This window comes from Chiloscyllium punctatum, chromosome 26 (genome assembly GCF_047496795.1).
Source record: "Chiloscyllium punctatum isolate Juve2018m chromosome 26, sChiPun1.3, whole genome shotgun sequence".
Taxonomy (NCBI): Eukaryota; Metazoa; Chordata; class Chondrichthyes; order Orectolobiformes; family Hemiscylliidae; genus Chiloscyllium; species Chiloscyllium punctatum.
In genome coordinates this window covers 34,010,432-34,032,148 of record NC_092764.1, presented here as the reverse complement: position 1 = coordinate 34,032,148, position 21,717 = coordinate 34,010,432, and the positions used below count along the sequence as shown (strand labels likewise).

The 21,717-nt window shown below is 40.5% G+C and overlaps 1 protein-coding gene across 4 annotated transcripts in view; it reads left to right on the top strand.

Annotated features, from left to right (window-relative positions):
* The window catches only part of zfpm1 (zinc finger protein, FOG family member 1), a 268,052-nt gene that overhangs the window by 90,691 nt on the left and 155,644 nt on the right, over positions 1 to 21,717 (top strand). For all 4 annotated transcript variants that reach the window (XM_072596110.1, XM_072596111.1, XM_072596108.1 and 1 more), the window contains exon 3: positions 20,691 to 20,786. In XM_072596110.1, the coding sequence (XP_072452211.1) occupies positions 20,691 to 20,786 (96 nt within the window). The remainder of the gene's footprint in view (positions 1 to 20,690; positions 20,787 to 21,717) is intronic.

Genomic DNA, 21,717 nt, shown 5'->3' with positions numbered 1-21,717 from the left:
GAGGAATAACGCCTCATCTTCTGCCTCAAGACCCTCCAACCCCATGGCTTCAATGTGGATTTCACCACTCCTCCCACCTTATCCCATTTCCAACCTTCCAGCTCAGCACTGCCCTCATGACCTGTCCTAACCTGTCCACCTTCCTTCCCACCTATCCACTCCACCCTCCCCTCCGACCTATCACCTTTACCCCCACCTCCATCCACCTATTGTACTGTCAGCTACCTTCCACCTAGCCCCACCCCTCCCATTTATTTCTCCACCCCCGAGGCTCCCAGTCTCAGTCCTGATGAAGGGCTTTTGCCCGAAATGACTGGTAGTATTAGCTGCACAACCTGGTGATGGGCAAGTGTGGAGGAAACATTCTTTGTGCTGCTATGCCCACCGGAGCTCCTCCCTCCTCCATTCCCAGAACTGACACTTTCCTTTTACCCCCAGTGTTCTCGGCCTCAACTGTGTTCACCTCCCTCCACAGGGATTGGCCATCCTGACCCCGGTGACCCCCTGTTGTTTTCTCTGCTCCAAGAAAAACACCCAACCTAAGTGTAATGCCTTACATTTTGCTGGATTGAATTCCATTTGCCACTAATCAATTCATCCAACTTATCCTCTGCTAATTTAAGGCTATCCACCTCATTATTTATCACTCCACCAATGATATAAATAATAAGTGGTTAAAGAAATGGATTGGCAGTTCTTGTGTTGCTGGAAAGACAAAGCAGGTCAGGCAGCATCCGAGGAGCAGGAAAATCGATGTTTAGATCAAAAGCCCTTCATCAGAAACAGGTCTTGTGTTGCAGTGAGTATTGTCCCTGCTTCTCTGTCCCACTCCATGACCAAAGAAGGTCAATTTAGAATATGGCTAAACGTATCGATTACCCACCTGTAAATTGTACCAATACACTTGTGGCAAGCAGTAAGAACAGGAGAGTCTCCTAATTAACTGTGTGAAAGTGAGGACTGCAGATGCTGGAGATGAGAGTCAAGATTAGAATGATGCTGGAAAAGCACAGCCGGTCAGGCAGCATCCAAGGACCAGAAAAACAACATTTCGGGCATTATGTTTTTTCACCCCATCTCCTGCCTTCACCCCATAAGTTTTGATCTCCTCGTAAATCAAAAAAGTATCTCTACTGAAAGACAACAAATGGCTTAGCCTCCACAGCCCTTTGTTGGTAATGAGTTCCAAAGATTTACCAGCCTCTAGTTTACGAAATTCCTTCTCATCCCAGTTCTAAAGGGTTGTTACATCACTCTAGGATTCAAGGGTACAGCCTCAGTCTATCCTACTCGAGGAAGTATATTCTCCACTTCCACTCTATCCAGGTCTCTCAGTATTCTGTAAATTTTGATGAGGTTTCCTCTCTCATCCTTCTAAACTCCATCGAGTACAGACCCAGAATCTTCATCTGCTCAAATGACCAGCCCTTCATCCACAGGATTATTCTGGTAAACCTACCCTGCAATCCCTCCAACACCAGTACATCCTTCCTTTGATACGGGACTCAAAACTGCTCACAATATTCCAAATTCAAAACAACCACCATTTCCTTATTTCTCATTCTTAATTCTCCAGATCACTTCATTACTTGTTTCCTTTGTAAATACTAGTAAAAACTCTTACTTTTTTTTCGTATTTCTCTTAAGCTTTCTCTTTTACTCTTAATTTTACTTTCCTTTTGAAATTATTGTTTGCTGGCTTCTATATTTTGCCCAATCTTCTGACCGGCTACTAATCTTCATGTAAATACCTCAATCGTAGGTTCCATATTGCAATATAATAATTTAAGCAGAGAAAATTACTGTAAAGCTACAACACGTATGACCAAGTGGTTAGATCTTGGAACTAAACCCTGAAGAATTCTTGCTGATGTTTCAACTTTTTTGTTAAACAATAAACATGGTCTGCTGATCTGATCTGCAATGCTATTAGCCTACTATTTCAATTAAATTCACGAACGTTTCTATCTTCTTTGAACAGCCATAACTTTTTCAGCAGTGTCTCCTGTGTTTGAGAAGCATGGCAAATAGAAAAACCTGCCTGAATCTTTGAAAAATTTTAGGATCCTTGCAAATTTTCTTGGCCTCCCACTTTGCTCAATCTTTTTCAAGAAATGAGGTGTCACTCTGGGCTATTTGATTTCATAATTTCTAGTAGCAGCCTTGCATAGTCTGCTCCAATAATTCAGTGTTTTTCATGTTACAAGAGACCAGAAATGATCATACTTCTGAGCAAACTTGAAAGGGGTCAGAAAAGATTTACAAGGATGTTTGTTGCCTGGGTTGGAGGATTTGGGGCGAAGCTAAATAGGCTGCAGCTGTTTTCCCTGGAGCAACGGAGGCTGAGGGGTGACCTTATCAAGGTTTATAAAATCATGAGGCACGTGGGTAGGGGAAATAGACAAGGTCTTATCTGTGGGGTGGTGGATTACAGAACTAGAAGGCATAGGTTTGGGGTGAGAATGGAAAAATTTAAAAGGGACCTAAGGGGCAACGTGGTTAGTGAATGGAATCAGCTGCCAGAGGAAGAGGTAGAGGTTGGTACAATTACAATTAAAAGGCATCTGGATGGATATATGAATAGGGTAGGTTAAGAGCAATATGGGCCAAGTGCTGGCAAATGGGACTACATTAGGTGAGGATATCTGGTCAGCATGGATGAGATGGACCGAATGGTCTGTTTCTATGCTGTACATCTCTATGACTCTACAGCTTGTATGCAATTCTGAATGCTACCTAAGGTTATATTTCACATCAACTTTTAATCATGATCCAGCTATGCATTCCACTGTTTTCTTTGCTCATAGGCAGTGAAGAAATTAATGAATTGTTCTAACAAATTATAATTCACATTTTTGTTTCTTCTACTGTTCTTGTGATTGTTTCACTCGACAGTGATGCACTTTTTCTTCAATCTTTCTTCAGTGACCCAGTGTGTTTATATCTTCATTGTAAATTCAGACATTGGTAAACAGCACTGGTGATTGTATTATAAATGGTATCATCAAAAACATTGAATGCCTATCATATCCTTGTAATAATTTTTGGAAGTTTCCAAACTGTGCCTGTAGCACTGACCCTTCTATGATTCTGTCAACAGCCTTACTATATCACAACATTGGAGATTATTTGATTTACTGTATCAGCACAAGTATTTTGCAAAAGACTTTGTTTTCACTTTTAATGCATTTCTGCTTACCACCAACCATTTGTCAGTTCTGTGTAATTCTTTGCTGTATATTTCAAAGCCTGCTATGCAGGACAGTGATAGCTGCTTTCTGAAGTGTGGGTAAACCTGCATTGCCTCACTTAACTACCAGGTCTATAACCTCGCAGAAAATCAGGCAATTGGTCTGAACCAATGTATTGTCTCTCTAATCAGATCTTATCCTTACAGATAGAGAATCATTGTGCTGTGCAGCATGAAAACAGACCCTTTAGTACAACTTGTCCATGCTAACTAGATATCCTAAATTAATCTAGTCTCATTTATCAGCATTTGGCCCACATCCCTCTAAATCCTTCCTATTCTTAATCCATCTAAATGCCTTTTAAATTTTGTAATTGGACCAGCCTCCACCACTTCCTCTGGCAGCTCATTCCATACACACACTAACTTCTGCATGAAAAAATTGCCTCTTAGATCCCTTTTAAATCTTTTTCTCCCCCCCCCCCCCGCACCCCTCACCTTAAACCTATCCCTTCTAGTTTTGGACACCCCCACCCTGGATAAAAGACCTTGTCTATTTACCCTATCCATGTCCCTTATGACCTTATGAATATCTGTAAAGTCACATCCTCAGCCTACAACACTCTAGGGAAAACAGCCCCAGTCTATTCAGCCTCTCCCTATAGCTCAATCCCTTCAATTCAGGAACATCCTTGTAAATCTTTTCTGAAACCTTCAAATTTATAGCAGGGTGATCAGAATTGTGTGCAGTATTCCAGACATGGCCTAACCAATGTCCTATGCAGCCACAAAAATGACCTCCCAACTCCTGTATTTGATGCATTAACCAATAAAGGATGATGATCTCTACTGTCTAATAATAAAGTCTAAAATATTTTAGCCATAATTAAGGAATTTATTGAAGTTATTTAATTTAACTGTTCTTTCCTTGCACCTTAATGAATGGAGATGAGGCTGTGATTGCTGCTTTCCAAACTGTTAACTGATTCCAGTAAATTTTAAGATATTGATCACTGTCATTAACCTGTTATCTTGTTGTTTTCATTTTACTTTTAAAATCTGTGATGTATGATCATTAGAGATCAAGTTTTTAAAATTCAATTTGGCTCCATTATTTCTCCTTCATTAATTATGAACCAGTCCAATGTTGTCCTTATTCCTTTGGATGTTCGCTCGATTCCCTTGTTCATGAAGATTGTCATCACTGTAACTTCCACAAGGATATGCATACTATTAACTTCCAGTCTGTTACCTGGATTGAAATTCCTTTGATTACAGTTAGAGCCCAAGCACATCCATTTATCCCCACTCTTTGCTTTCTGCCAGTCATCTAATCCTGTATCCCGGCCAGTACTTTTCCCTAACATCATGGCCTCTTATTTAGCAGCCTCCTATGAGCCACCTTGTCAAAGGCCTTATTGGAATCCAAATGGATCATGTCCACTGTTTCTCCTTTGTTTAACATGTTCATTATCCCCTTCAAAGAATTCTAACATTGTTTTCAGACATAATCTCCCCTTGATGAAGCTGTACTGGCTCAGCCCTATTTTGCCATGCACTTTCAAGTACTCCAGAATCTCATCTTTAATAATGGACTCTCAAATGGTACCAACAACCGAAGTCAGGTTAACAAGCTGATAACTTCCTGTTTGCCGCCTCCTCTCCTTAACATTAGCCATTTTCCAGTCCTCCAGGACCCTCCATGTCTTCACTGATTCCTGAAATATCACCAACTCTACAGTAATTTCAGATATCTCCTTCAGAACGCTGGAGTGTAGTCAATCCAATCTGGGTACTCTATCTACCTTCAGACCTATCAGCTTCTTCAGCACTCTTGCCTTTGTGATGACCACTACACTCACCTCTGATCCCTGACACTCTTAAAGTTCTGGTATACTACTGTTGTATTCTACCATGAAAACTGATGCAAAATGCTTTTTAGTTCGTTCACCATTTCTCTGTTTCCCTGTTACTATTTCTCCAGCCTCATTTTAGTGGTCAAAAGTGCCTCTCTCTTAACTTTTATGTATCTTTTAAAAAAAACCTTCTTGTAATCTTCTTTTATATTATTAGCTAGCTTATCCTCACATTTCTTAATGTACCCACTTATTGTTGTTTTAATTGTCCTCTGCTGGCTTTTAAAGAATTCCTAATCCTCTGGCTTCTCAGTACCCTTCACCATATTGTAGGTTTTTACTTCTGTCTTTTTCTTTCTTTTTATGCAGTCCCTTGCTTGCCTTGTCATCCCCCTAGTATGTTATTACTTCCTTAGGAATAATTTCTGTTGTGCCTCCTGAATTACCCCCAGAAACCCCTGCCATTGCTGCTCCATTGTCTCCCCTCCTCAGCTTCTCTTCCACTCACCTCTGGCCAGCTCCTTCCTCATGTCTTTTATAGCTACCTTTACTCAGTTGTAATAATGTTACATCTGATTCCAGCTTCTCCCTCAAACTGCAGGGTGAATTCCATCATGCTGTGGTCACTGACCCCCCAGGGGTTCCTTTACCTTAAACTCGCTAATCAAGTCTGCCTCATTACAATTTCTGGATGTGGTGATGTGTATGTTCCGTAGTGGGCTGTTCTACAAGCTACTCCAAAAGAACATCTCAGACATTTCACAAATTGCTTGACATCTGCTACTAACCTGCATTCCCAGTCCACCTGCATTTTGAAACCCCCCATGACTATTGTAATAGTTCCTTTCTTGTATAAATAGGATACTGAATGTTATAGAGTTTGGGTGAGGGGAGGCTATGAAGAGAATTTTAAGTTGAAGATGTTTGAAGACCGTAGCCAACCTAGGTAAGCAGCACTTGAGCAGAATAATATATGGGACATATACTGGATTTGAATTTGATTATATTTAAGAAAAAGGTGGATGGTCTGCGAGCCAGGACATTACTGGAATTTGGAAGTGATGATGGGATGAGCAAGGATTTAAATAGACTAAAGCAAGTATGTTATGGAGAAGGAGTTAGTTGGTCTCTGAATCAGTCTGTGTAAGTGAAGCGAAATATTTGTTGAATAATGCAGAAAGATTGCCTACAGATTTGATATCAGTGTTCAAAATCAAAAGGGCTCCAAGCAGAGTATGTAGGAAGAAACTGTTTCCATTGGCAAAGGAGGTAAGAATAAGAAGACACCAATTTAAGATAGTTGGCAAGAAAGGTTAATGGTGTCATGAGAAAAAAAATCTTTTTTTTAATGCATCAAATTGTTAAAATCTGAAAAGCATAGAAACAAGTGTGGTGGAATATTCAGTCATCGATTTCTAAACGAGGTTGAACAAGTATCTGAAGGAAAGCTCAGTACAAATTCAGCCTGGTCACTTACTATCCTATACATCTACTCTCGACCATCTTCAAAGTAATGGAAAGGCCCCTCAAATGTCAACAGGAATAACCTACTCACTGATTTCTGAATTTGGGTTCCACTAGGGTCACTCAGCTGCTTGTTTCATTTTGGTCTTGGTCCAAATATAGACAAATGAACTTAGCTCTAAAAGTGAGGTGTAAGTGACTGCCCTGAACATTGCGGCAACATTTGACCATTTGAGGATCCCCATCGAAATTAAAGTCAAAGGAAAGCAGCAAAATCTCTCCCATTGGTTGGAGTCATATCTAGCATGAAGGGAGATGATTGTGGCTGTTGGAGGTCAATCATCTCAGCCTGGGACATCACTGTAGAAATTCCTTAGGGTGGTGTCCTAGCCCCAACCATCTTCAACTATTTTATTAATGACACCACCCTTGCCCCCTGTCATAATGCCAGAATTGGAGATGTTCTGGTTATTAATCAATGTTGATCACCATTCACAGTTGAAAAAGAGAGTAACAATCTTCCCTTGATGTTCAAAGGCGTCACTGTTACTGAATCCCCCATATCTTTGGAATACCATTGTCCAGAAATTGAACTGGACCAGATGTATAATGCTGTGGTTACAAGATTAGGTCAGAGACTCAGAATTCTGTGTCAAGTAACTCAACTGTCTCCCAGTATCTTTCCAAAATCTACAGGAACAAATCAAGAGTGTGAGGAAATAATCTCCACTTGCCTAGATGAGCACAGCTCTAAAAATACTGAAGAAGCTGGATGTCATCAAGACCAAAGCAGCCCACTTCAGTGGCTCCTCAAACACTCACTTCCTTTCCCACCAATGCAGCAGTGTGTACCATCTACAAGATGCACAGCAGTAACACACCATACTTCATTTGGCATCACCTTCAAGCATTGTCCATCTCAATGGATGAGGGCATTAAGTGCATGGGAAGACCACAATCTGCAAGCTCCTTTCCAAGCCATGTCTTCATTCCTTTATTGTCACTGGGTCAACATCCTGGAACTTCCTCCCTAACTCCAAGGACTGCAGTGGTTCAAGAAGACAAACCACTGCCACAGCAGCTCATGAGCAAAACAAAGCTGGCATAGCCAGTAATATCCACACCCCATTAGCAAATAGTAATAAAAATTTGTGATGGTCTGGGTAGGGAGAATGAAGTGGGATTGGTTGAGTTGCACTTGCAATAAGCACATCCCCAATTGGGCACCTTTTATACTCTAATCATTGTATGCATCTTCCAGATCCACCCAAAAGGATTCTGCTAATTCTCAGGTTCCTTCCTCTCAACAATATGTGAAACTTTCCTGATAAAAGGGTGTGGTGGCATATTCATTTCCTTTCCTGTGTGCAGAATTCAACAGATTTGTTTTCTGTTCTTCTTTGTCCATTGACAGATTTCAGTCAGTAGTACAATTTATATTAGCATTTGGCACTTCTAAATAATCCTCATTTTAAGTTGTCTGGCATTCATATAAATACGTTATTGGTTTATTCTTTGCTGCATTCATATATTTCCTTGCATTGATTCACACTTCTGCTCCTCCAGTTCCCCAGCTTTAAATCCTTCGAATTATTTAATTTATTCTGTTTTCTAATGTTATTATACAGCCTTTAATTTTTAAATGCTTCCTATTCTCTGAAATGATTGTAATCAGCCAATTATTTGGAATCCTCCTTCTTACATCCATGTAACACACTGCCTTATCTCAGGATGTATTCTGAGCCTTCAAATCTAGAAGTTTTTTCCTGTGATATTTTCTCAAGTTTCTGAAATACAGTTGTATACTTATGAATATTGTTTGTTTCCATGTTGGCCTTAAGGTCTGGTTTATCCCTTCACATCCCAGGGATCTGATCAACTCACTCAGCCAGCCAGCACTTTGACTACAGCACATCATTCTTTGTCATGAATTCAAAAGATTCTATTAGGGCATTTATAAAGGAATCCTCTACAACTGTGGTATTTCTTTCAATCTTGTCTGTTCCCTGTGACACAGATCTCTTTGTAATTACCATGTGGTTTTTATTGTTTTATCATTATTGTTTGCCCATCGTTTATATGTTTCCTTGTCTGCATTTTCATTTTCTGTATTTCCTTTCTTACACAGTTGTGATAAACCTTGTGAAACTTATCTTTGAATTTTTTTTTACTTTGCATATAGTAAACAATGTGGTCAGTTGGTTCATGAACCAGCGAGTCTCCTCTTCTTTAATTGGTAGTGTACTCTTTGGGTGAAGAAGATTCTTCTGAAATTCCTATTCGAATTTTTTTTGATGACTATCGTATTGATGTCTTTGAGTTATTATCTTCCCACTAGTGGAAGCTTTATTTCGCTGTGCGCACAATCAAAATCCTCCATAAATTTAAAGATCTCTATTCAATCACCCATAACCTTCATTTTTCAAGGGTGAGAGGAACCACTCTATCAATCCTTTCCTGACATGTATCTCCATATATTTCTGGTACAAATCTGGTATTATTGTATATGTCCTTTGCACTCTCTCCAATGCCTCTATATTCTTTTCATTTAGTGATCAGGAATGCAGGACTAGCCAAGCTTGATGCAAGTTTAATTTTTCAATTTTTTCAATTTTATCATTTTTCAATTCTACCCCCTTTGGAAATGAAGTTATGTTCGGCTTGCATTTCTTAAAGGCTTTGCTAACCTGTGACTCAGCGTTTAGTGATGGTTGCATTTGTATTCTGAGATTCCTTTGTTCCTGCACTCCACCTAACTTACATTTGAAGTAATAAATAATCTCCATATTCTTCGTCCCAAAATGTACTACATCACGCTTATCTGTGTTGAGTTTAGTGACTGTTAACTCAATTCTGCTAGTTCAGTCATCTATTTCTGAAATTTGTTCCAAAAGAATTGACTGTGATCTCAAAACATGGTGTCATCTGCATATTTAGAAATTGTGTTTTTGATTTCAAGGTCCAACCCATTTATCAAGTTGGTAACAGCAGTGGACCCAAAACTGATCCTTGGGGAGCTTTACTTTCCACCTGCATTACTGAGAATAATGACCCTTTATTCTCACATGCCCTGCTTTCTATCTTGAAGCCACTAAATAATCTGTTATGCCAATTCTCTCCTGGTTTCATATTCTTTGACCTTATTCATTAGCTTATTGTTATGCATTTAACTACGTCTTTTGAAATCCAAAATATGTTACTTCAATTATGCTGTGGATACTGAATGGTTGGTATACACCACAGCCACATCAACTCCGACATATTACAGAGAAAGGGTGAATTTACATTATATCGTGTATTTCACTGTTTTCACGCAACTGAAAATGCATCATAGCAAATAAATTACTTTTGCAACAGTCACTGTTTTGACAAAAAAAAGTTGGCGATCACAGCAGGTCAGGCAGCATCCATAGAGACAGAGAGCAAGCTAACATTTTGATACAAGATGACTCTGATGAAGAGTGATTTTCAGTATATTTTGTTTTCAGTACAGATTTGAGCATCTGTAGTAATTTGTTATAATGTTGACATTTTGTACAAGCAATGTCCAATTATTAGTAGTGATGTGAATGCTCAGTTAATGTATTCTAATTCTATTGATGCATTGAGTCAATTCTGTTCTCTTCGGTCAGTTTCAAGAGGTCTTTGCATGCATCTAACTAGGTTCGTGTGGTATAATTTGACATTCTGTTTACAACTTCATAAGATATAGGGGCAGAATTAGGCCATTTGGCCCATGTCGGCTCTGCCATTCATTCAGACTAATATGCTTCTCATCTTCACCATGACATCCAGTCCCTGTACGCATCATCTGCCATGATGACAGTCTCCAAGCCCTCCGTTTCTTCCTCTCACACTGTCCCAACCAATACCCTTCTACAGACACCCTCATACACCTGGCCGAACTGGTCCTCACCCTCAACAACTTCTCCTTCCAGTCCTCCTACTTCCTACAACCCAAAGGGGTAGCCATGGGCATCCGCATGGGACCTGGCTATGCCTGCTTGTTTGTTGGATACATGGAACAGTCCATTTTCCGGTGTTACACCGGCACCACCCCTCACCTGTTTCTCTGCTACATTGACGACTATATCAGTACAGCCTCGTGCTCCCATGAGGAAGTTGAACAGTTCATCAGCTTTACCAATGCTCTGACCTCAAATTCACCTGGACCATCTTGGAGACCTCCCTCCCCTTCCTGGACCTCTCCATCTCCAGCGACCGACTAACCACAGACATCTACTACAAGCCCACCGACTCCCACAGCTACCTGGACTACACCTCCTGTCATCCTACCTCTGGTATTATAACTGCCATCCCTTATTCCCAATTCCTCCACCTCCACCACATCTGTTCCCAGGGTGACCAATTATACCTCAAATTCCCAGATGGCTTCCTTCTCTGATCACAACTCCCTTTCCCACTTGGTTGATGCCCCCCAAGCGTATCGCCTCCATTTCACGTGCCACTGCCCTTGAACTCCACCCCTCCCAATGCAACATGGACAGAATCCCCCCCCGGTCCTCACCTTCCATCCCACCAACTTCCACATACATTGCATCATCCTCTGCCACTCCCAGCACCTCCAAACGGACTTCATTATTAAAAATATATTATCCCCCGTAACCCTATCAGCGTTCTGGAGAGACTATTCTCTCTCTCGCACTCTCTCTCGCGCGCTCTCTCTCTCTCTCTCACACACACACACATACACACACACACACACACACACACACACACACACACACACACACACACACACACACACACACACACACACACACACACACTCTCTCCTGGCACCGTTCCCTGCCACCTCAGGAAGTGCAAAAGCTGCGCCCACTCCATGACCCCAAGGGATCCTTCCACGTCAGTCAGAAATTTACCTGTGCCTCTACCAGTGTCATGCATTGCATCTGTTGCACCAGGTGTGGTATCCTCTACATCAGGGAGACAGGACGCCTTCTTGAGGATCATTTCAGAGAACGTCTCTGGGACACCCGCACCCACCAAACCCACCGTCCTGTGGCTGAACACTTCAACACCCCTTCCCACTCCATCAAGGACATGCAGGTCCTGGGCCTCCTCCACTGCCAAACTGTTACCATCCAACACCTGGAAGAAGAACGCCTCAAAATCCGCCTTGGGACCCTGCAACCACACGGGATAAATGTGGAGTTCAACAGCTTCATCATTTTCCCCCCACCCAAATTATCCCAGTCTCAAGCCTCCAACTCTTGGAGGCACTGCCCTCCGGACCTGTCAATCACTCCCCCCCCCCGCCCTATCACCTTCTCCCTCACCTTCATCAACCTATCGCTTTCTCAGATACCCTACCCAACCCACCCCCCCTCCCATTTATCTCTCAGCCCCAGCCCACAAGCCTTACTCCTGATAACGTGCTTACACCCAAAACATCGATTCTCCTCCTCAGATGCTGCCTGACCTGCTGTGCTTTCCCAGCAACACACACTTGACCCTGATGTGCTCCTCACCCCCATTTTCCTGCCTTCTCCCCATAACCCTTCAACTCATTACCGATTAAGAATTTGTCTAAATTCTTTTTAAATTTACACACTGTTCCAGCATCCACTGAAGTTTGTGGTAGCGAATTCCACAGATTCACAACCCTTTGGGAGAAGTTGTTTCTCCTCAATTGTGTATTAAATTTGCTACCCCTTATAATAAGACTATGACCTCTCATCCTAGAATGCCCCACAAGAGGAAATATCTGTTCCATGTTTATTTTATCCACACCTGTTATCAATTTGAGTACCTTATTTTGATTACCCCTCATTCTTCTAAATTCCATAGAGTGTAGTCCTAAACTGTTCAATCTCTCTTCATATGACAAACCTCTCACCTCTGGGATCAATCTAGTGAACCTCCTCTGAATTGCCTCCAATGCCACTACAACTTCCCTTAAATAAGGGGACCAAACTATGCACAATGTGTGGTCTCATCAATGCCTTGTATAGTTGCAATAATACTTACTTACCTTTTATATTCTATTCCTTCAACTATAAAAGCCAACATTTGATTCGCTTTCTCCATTTTCTGCTGTACCTGCATGCTAGTTTTCTGTGAATCATGAACGAGAACACCCGGATCCCTCTGAACTGCAACATCCCTAGGTCTCTTCCCATTTAGATAATAGGTTGCCTTCCGACTTTTCCGAACAAAATGCATGATCTCACACTTATCCACGTTAAACTCCAATTGGCTCATTCCCCTAACCTATCTATATCCATTTGTAAGGTTGTTATTTCCTCATTGCAATTTACCGTCCTGTCTGTTTTTGTGTCATCTGCAAATTTGGCTATACAGCCTTACATCCATGTATCCAAGTTGTCAATATAGTTTTTAAATAGCTGGGGTCCAAGCACCAAACTCTGTGGCACCCACCCTAGTTACTACTTGCCATCCAGAAAAAAAATGCATTTATCCCAGCTCTCTGTCTTCTGTCCATCAGCCAGACACTTATCCAATTTAATAAATTACCCCTAATCCCATATGATCCAACCTTGTGAATGAACCTTTCGTGCAGCTCTTTATCGAACACCTTCCGGAAGTCCAGATATATTACATCCACAGGATCCCCAATATATATTTTGCTTGTTACGTCTTTGAAGAACTCCAGCAAATTAGTCGAACATAACTTGCCCTTCATAAAACCACGCTGTCTCTGATGGATGCCATTTTGACTTTCCAAATGTCCTGATGTTGCTTCCTTGATAATTAACTCAAACACTTTCACAACAACAGATGCTAAACTAACTGGCCTATAATTTCCCACATATTGCCTCTCTCCCTTTTTGAATAAGGGCGTTACATTAGCATTTTTCCAACCCATTAGAACCTTTCCTGTGTCCAGGGAATTTTGGAATATTGTAACCAATGGATCCACTACCTCTGCCACTACTTCCTTTAATGTCATAGGAAATAGGCCATCAGCCTCAGGGGACTTGTCTGCCCTCAATCCTAATAGTTTGTTTAGTACTTTTCTCTATCAATGTTGATTGTTCCAAGTTCTATTCTTTCTATAGTCTCTGACTTACCTGTTCCAATAGGAATTGTACAATTGTCCTCCACGTGAAAACTGATTCAACATCTCTGCCATTTCAGTGCTCCCCACTAATAACTCTCCAGTTTCATCTTTCAAAAGACCAACATTTACCTTAGCGATTCTCTTCCCTTTTGTATACCTATGAAGCTTTTGCTATCCTTCTTGATATTTTGTGATAGTTTTTTTTCCTGTAATTTACCTCCGTTCTTTTTATTAATTGTTTTAGTGTTCCTTTGCGTTTGTTTGAACGTTTTCCAGTCTTCCAGCCTGCCGCTTGCCTATGTAATATATCTTAGTTTTTAATCTTATATTGTCCTTGACCTCTTTGTTGAGCCATAGATGTTTATTTTACCTCCCTTACCATCTTTCTTCCTCACTAGAAGGTATTTTCCTTGTGAGAAATTGAGTAGCTCCTTTAACAATTGTCACTGCTTGTCTGCTGTCTTACCTTTTAGCCTTCCTGCCCAATCTATTTGGGCCAAATCTGTCCTCTATAATTTTCTTGGTTTAATTCCAGAACACTACTAAGCGACTCCACTTTCTCACGTCCAAATCGAATTTTAAATTCTGTTATACTGCATCTTTATCGGCCTACTTGCAGTTTTCACTGAAAGTATTCCAATCCCAGCACTGTGGAGTGAAAATATCCCTCATGTTGGTAAAGTTATTGGAACAGTAATGTGCAGAACAGAAATGTAGCTGAGGAAGACCTACAGCATCTAGCTTAGTTATTTATCTCATATTGATACTTTAAAGTATGATTTTTAATGGTTATCAATTTTGAATTGTTATTATTGAAGTTACTGTATAGTGAGGATCAGCCAGTGCAGAGAGACAGACTGTATCCATTCTATGATGCTGTGATACGTACACAAATAAGTCTTGTATTGGAAACCACAGCAAAGATCATGCAAAAGATTTGTAGCACGCAACAATTGTAACACAGGTACAGATAAAATGCCGAGAATCAAGTGTGAAATGGATGGTATCACTTCATTAGTGTTGTCGGAAATATCTGAGAGCTCACGGATTGTATTAAAATGAATATTATTGTATGTCAGACTTTGGCTACCTTGTATAAGATTAAGCAAGAACACTATTGCAGGCATTTGGTAATCACCTTTTCTCTGCATAGAATTGTATCTCGACACTAAGATATCACTAAGCTATTGCAAGATTCTAAATCTGAGTTAAAATCATTTATTGCTTTAAAGTTTAGCATAATATCCAGTCTTTCTGTATAGAGAATACCAAAACAGCATTTTTGAATTGCAGAGTTAGAAGTTTTCTGCGACTGTTGCAGAAGAACAAATTGAAAGAGTTTTACTGGCAAGACACAGTGAAACAGTACTGTAGTCCAATGTTATTTGAATTTTCTTCTAGAGTATGTACCCTAAAAAAAACCTAGTTTTGGAAAATTATTTGGAAATGCTCCAGCATTTTTTTTTTAACCAGACTTTGCCCTCACTGTATAAAAGGGAAGTGTACACTTATCAGATGTGAGTTAGGACAGGGATTAGGGTTAGGGAGTTTGGAAGCAGAGTGTATGTTACACCTGGTACTGGTTTGTTTGTCAAAATGATAGGTTGATAACAATATTAAGGTCATGGAAGAAAGCTGTATTTTTAATCTCCTCTTTGTCTGTGAAATGATAATTTAAAATTGAAATGACATGTTTTCTGATTTATTGTTTCTATAATTTAGAAGTTGAACGCTTTCAATTTATATGATTTTGTTATCCTTACAGTATTGATCATCTAAAAGTTAATGACGTGGCAGAATAGGTGTTTATGACACATCAATTTGAAAATGTTAGTTATCATGCCTTCGATATAAAGACAAACATGCACTTTGGGCGATAATCTACAGCACTGTCATATGCAGGCTAACAAGGTAAACTTATCAGAAAAATCTTGCTGCCATAAATACAGAAAAGTATCTTTTATCAAGTTGCTATGAAAGCATGTTGCGACAGTTGTTAAGGCACACCATTACTCACCATATTAATCAAATAATTCCAAAGCATTTTTAGATGACCTTTCAGATAAAGGCGTTTCTGTGATCACTGCACTTAACGTGAGATTTGTCTGTTGGCTGGAAACAATAGTCATATAACGAATGCTGATTTTGTATTGAATTAACTTGAATAAAGTTACTAATCCAGGATACTTGTGATTTTAAACTGATGTGGTAATTTGTTTGATTCTCTTTTATTGTTCTAAATACAGAATGCAGTCAACTTGTGGGGCAGAGTTGGGGAGGGCAGAGCATAGATGCAGAAGGTGGGGCACAGTCGATTTGGGTTTGGTTTGGAGAGGATGTGGCACAGTCGGGTTGGGTTTGGGGAACAGGGCAGAGATGTAATTAATTCACTGGGATCTGGGCCTTGCTGGCTGTCAAGCATTTATAGCCTGTCCCTAGTTGCCCTTGAGAAAGTGATGGTGAGCTGCCATCTTGAATTGCTGCAGTCCACCTGCTGTGGGTTGACCCATATCCATTAGGAAGGGAATTCCAGGATTTTGATCTAGTGACACTGAAGAAACTACGATATGTTTCCAAGTCAGAATTGTGAGTGCCTTGGGGGTGGAACTTGAAGGTGTTGGTGTTCTGCTGCCATTGTCCTGCTTGATGGAAGTGGACATTGGTTTAGAAGGTGCTGTGAAATGATTTTTGGTCAATTTCTACAGTGCATATTTCAAATAGTACATAATGCTGCTGCGGAGCGTCAGTGGTGGAGGAAGTGGATGATTCGGGATGTGCCAGTCAAGTGGCTACTTTGTCCTGGATGGTGTCAAGCTTCTTAAGTGTTTTTGGATCTGCACACATCCCGGCAAATGGGGAGTATTCTAACACACACCATTTTAGATGGTGGACAATTTGCAGTGTTCCTAGCGTCCAACCTGCTCTGGTAGCCATTGTGTTTATGTGGTAAATCCAATTGAGACTCTGGTCAATGGTCATCGTAGGGCTGTTGATAGTGCGTGATTCAGTGATGGTAACACCACTGAATGTCAAGGGACAGTTCAAGATCCCAGCTCACCACCACCTTCTCAAGGACATCTGATACTACTTTGCCTACTCTCCTGGCCTGTCCAAATCCTTCTGCAGCCTCCTTGCTTCCTCAACATTGCATGTCCTTCCACCTATCTTTGTGTCATGGAGTGGAATGGAAAATGTCATTGACTTTCTTTCTGCACTGTTACTCAGTCCTCCTCACTCTAGAGATGGCTCTGATCTGGGTGGTGATCTCTGACCAGGCTGGCATGGTAATGTGTACTCCCCTACCAGTCCTCCAAGAAGAGGACACATTTCTTTGCCATCGCTCATCCATAAGGATTTCTGAGTCATTCTCTGGGAAATGTGATGCCAGTTTCCCCTTCTCTGCCATCTGTCCTGATGCTTAACACAGCTGAGAAATAGCTTGCAGATGACCGGGCTTCTGCAGGTTGTGCAGCAGATTTTGAATGAAGTTGATCCTATAGTTGAACCTTACTTAGCGCTTGATAAGATGAGGCAGAAACAGAGGATGATTGTCACTGCGACGACACAAATGGCATTTAAAGCAACGCGTTTGGTAAGATATGACAAGACAACTTGCTCAGCCTTCCGGTGAGAATCATTCCACCAAACCAGGCACATCTTGCACTTACCATTTTTTTCTGCTCATATCATAGTCTTTTTAAGGCATCTCTGGACAGGCTTAACACCAGTTGCCTTTGAGAAATTACTGAGAGGGCAGCCTTCTGGAAATGGTGCAATCCATACAGTGATGGTGATCCTATAAAACCCTTTGGGAGTGAGTCCACGAATCTGACCCAAGAATGATGATGAAATGGCCATATGGGTCCATGTCAGGATTATAAAAGTCTTTGGCATGCATCCAAGAAAGCCTGGTTATATGAGTTTCAAGTTGCAAGTCCACTGATCTCTTGCACCCAGAAAGCCGCAGGTGGATATGGATTTAAATTCAAGTAACTGATATAATTAATTCCACTTGCTCTCGAACTGGGTCTTGCCTGTGAACTCTGCAACACAGTGTTGTGTTTCCTGTTATTAAGGGTTTGACACTTATTGGTGGGGTTATTCCACAAATGTGTGTAGAATTTGAATATTTCATAGTTTTAAGATTCATAGCTTTAAGAAAGTGCTGCTTTGCCATTGAAAGATGTAAAACTAAAACTAAATGGAGAACTGTGATTGGGCACCCAATATATATTTTTTCTTTAACAGCTTCTCTTTTGATCTTGTGAAGGCTACTTTATGATTTTTGTCTATTGAAGCTCCCTTCTCATTCTCGTAAACATGCATTCATATTGTAATATTTACCTTTTGTATCAGTGTTTACATATGGGGTCACACAGAAGCAGAAATTGAGGAATTTGTCAATATTCTCAATAATTATAAACTCTACATTAAATTTAAAGCCAAAATATGCAAGGAAAGCATTGATTTCCAAGATGCCACAGTATATTAATTGCACGAGTTTGTAATAGAAACTTTTTCTTTCAAAATAACTAAACACGTACCTACACAGGAAAACACACTGGAATGTTTTAAGCAGGCAGTTACTACCAGATCTCAAGCTCTGACCTAAATTTTACAATTGCCATTGGTATTATTAAATTTAACAATAGCAGTTCCCCAAAAGTGCAAATGCAGTTGGAAGATAGAGATTACATAATATTTTGCAACAAATTCATTATCTCATAGTTTTAGGTTTTACTGGTTTTCAGTTCGATGAGTGTACCTTTGTTGATAGATTGAGAGCTCTCTTTCTCCCCCCCCAATCCCTTCTCTGAAGCCGCCTCCTCTCCTCCTGCTACCCCTAACATGCAGCCTTCCCCTTTCCCATACCATCTTCATGTATCTCCTCCATCCAACCTCCCTGTCTGCATGCATCCTATCATCTCCTACCCAAATCCATGCAGCCTTCCTCTTTCTCAGGCCCTTGCAGGCTTCCACTCCCTGTCATCTCTGAGCAGTTTCCCCTTTTACACTGACCCCACCCTTGTAGCTTCCCTACTCTCCCCTACCCATCCCTCACAGTCTAGTTTTCTCCCACCTCCAATCCACATGCAACCTCCCTGTCTTCTCCTCATTTCCCTCACTCAGATTCCTTCTTTCCAATCACCGACAGCCTCTGGATCCTGCAAACAGCCACCTCCGTAGAAGAGCTGTTCTTCTCATTGGCAAAAGGTTGGCTGATTTCCTGACCCCATTTCTGTCACCCTCTGGGCACCTATCACTCCCTCACTGCCAGCACTTCTCTCCTTACCTGCTTACTGCTCCTCTAATCACAGGTTGCTTCTCTCCTGGGTTTCTTACTGATTTTGTTCACCAGTGACCCTACTAGCAGCAAGCAGAGAGAGAATCAGCTTATGAGCAAATTCCATCCTATTTACTGAAGTGACTTTTCTCTGATGGTTGCCCCAAGACTGAATGTTTTGCAATGATTTTGAAGATGCTTTCACTGTGGCTCCATGTAGGTTAAACCCTGAACTGTGCATGCCTATAATTCGGGCCAGTTTTTTTTATTGGCACTATTTATTATCTTGGATATGGAAAACCATATGATGCACCTTCTGCACAACAAAGACATGGATAATCATAGAATCCCTACTGCATGGAGGCAGGTCATGCAGCCCATCAAATCCGTACCAACCCACTGAATAGCGACCCAACCCTCCCCCACCCCCACCCTATCACTATAATCCTGCATTTCCAGTGGCTAAATCACCTAGCCTGCACATCCCTGGACACTATGGCAACTTAGCATGGCTAATCCACCTAACTTGCACAGTGGGAAGAAACCAGTGCACTCAGAGGAAACCCATGCAAATACTGAGAGAATGTGCAAACTCCACACAGGCAGTCACTCAAAGGTAGAATCTAACCCATGTCTCTGGCATTGTAAGGCAGCAGTGCTAATCATAACTTTTGGAGAATGCAACAAAGTAGGCCTACTGAAAATCTTAGTTTAAATAATTCTACCCAACATTATAGGATCTTCATGTTCATCTCATCATTGCTACATTTATTTTTAAAATGACAAACGAAAGAGAAGTACAGCACAGGAACAGGTCCGTTGGCCCTCCAATCCTATGCCAATCATCATGTCCTAGCAATTAAAAAAACAAACCTTTTGCCCTTATTTAGTCCATATCCCTCTCTTCCCTCCCTATTCATGTATCCATCCAAATATCTCTTAAAGATCACCAACATGACTGCTTCCACCATCTCTTCTGACAGTGTGTTGTAGGCTCCTACCACCCTCTGCGTGAAAAATGTCCTTTGTACATCTCCCTTAAACTTGCCCCCTCTCACCTTGAATTTGTACCCCCTAGTAATTGAAACTTCAAACCTGGGAAAGACCCTCTGACTATCCACCCTATATATGCCATTCATAATTTTGTAGACCTCTATCAGGTCTTCTCCCAGCAGCCATCTTTCCAGTGAAAATAATCCTAGTCTTTTTAACCTTTCCTAGTAGCCAATGGCCTTGAGACCAGGCAACATCATGGTGAACTTTCTCTGCACTCTCTCCAAAGCTTCCACGTCCTCCTGGTAGTCTGGTGACCAAAACTGCTTTGAGTACTCTAAAACAGCCTAACAAGGGTTTTATGGAGCTGCAACATAGTTTGCCAACTCTTGTACTCAGTGCCCTGGCCAGTGAAGGCAAGTATTCCATATGCCTTCTTAATCACCTTGGCCACCTATTTTGCTACTTTTTGGGAACTTTGGACCTGTGTGCCCAGATCCAGAAGAATTTCAACTGGCAGAAATTGTGCAGATTGTTTTTTTCAAAAATATAAAGCTCTTGCCAGCTGTGGTACTATTCTTAAAAAAAAACTACATACTTTTTTTTCTACTCAACAATAGGCTGTCTTATAAGCTTTATGCTGTCATACAGCAATCTACTGTAGTATTTCTCTACCCAGCAATGCATATGGTTGTGAACAGATCCAAAGTTATGTTCAAATCAGATATTTCATGAGTGTATATCATTGAGCTAGTCATAAAATTATGGTTAATAAGATGTGTTCATTAATTAATGACATGAAAGATATTTTAATTTGTTAAAGGTCTTTACTAACTGGTGACTTTTTAATTTTAGACCAAGGGTTGCAGGATGTACCAAAGACTCCTGAAGAACAGGAAGTGAAGTGGTCAACAGCTAAGAGGAAGGATTCTGAAATGTGGCATATGCCAGGTAAACCCAGTGGTTTGTGCAGTGAGAAGCTCCAGTTATAATCTGAAATTTAAAAAATGGAAATACAATGTTATCAATAGAAAGACCTATTCTTCAATCGTTATTGCATTCATAGTTCTCTTCCACAATGATATTTAAATATGTATATTTTTAAACTTATTGAAATTATGGGTGGATAATACGCTGATGAATGAGGATTCATTTTCTTCCTTCCCAGATTGTAAATAATTAATCTATAATATGTCTCAGCAATCAATAAACACTTCAGCCTTTGCATTGGTAAGCTTTTGCTGTCTTGTGAACAGAAAAACAGTTCAATTTTATAAACAGAGAACCGAAAAGAAAATTTGACGATGGAGAAAAGAAGGTGGTGTTCAGTTAAAGTTGCTTTGTTTGTCAAGTAAAATAATTCAATGATGGATAGTATAACACTAGTTCGTGAAAACTAGTACTTAACCCCACTATTCTTTCAAACTACTGTCAAATATCTGAAATGCTTAAAGATTGAAATCTATTGTCATCTTTTCTGAAACTCAATGTTTGCATACTTCAACCCAGTTTCAACTTTTTGCCACAGTAGCAAAATAGCTCCTATTAAAAACAAATCCTGTGAGATGAGTAATTTTTCTAACCTTGTCTTTCTAACTTGTCTGGATCCTTCAACACAGTTGACCACATTATCTTTCTCCAATACCTGTTCACTGTCATCCTGCTAGTGAATGCTGTTATCTGCTTTCTTCTTATCTGCATATTCTTGACCCCAGCTGAATTCCTTTTCTAATTTCTAGCCTTTACTTCCTTTCCATTCCACATCCATTTACTAATTTTCTGTCCTCCATTTTCCATAATTGAGTCCAGAAAATGTAATCTTTTAAGTGCTTAAGTTTGGCAAAGCAGGATATGAGATGCAACACAAAAATATGAATAAGGA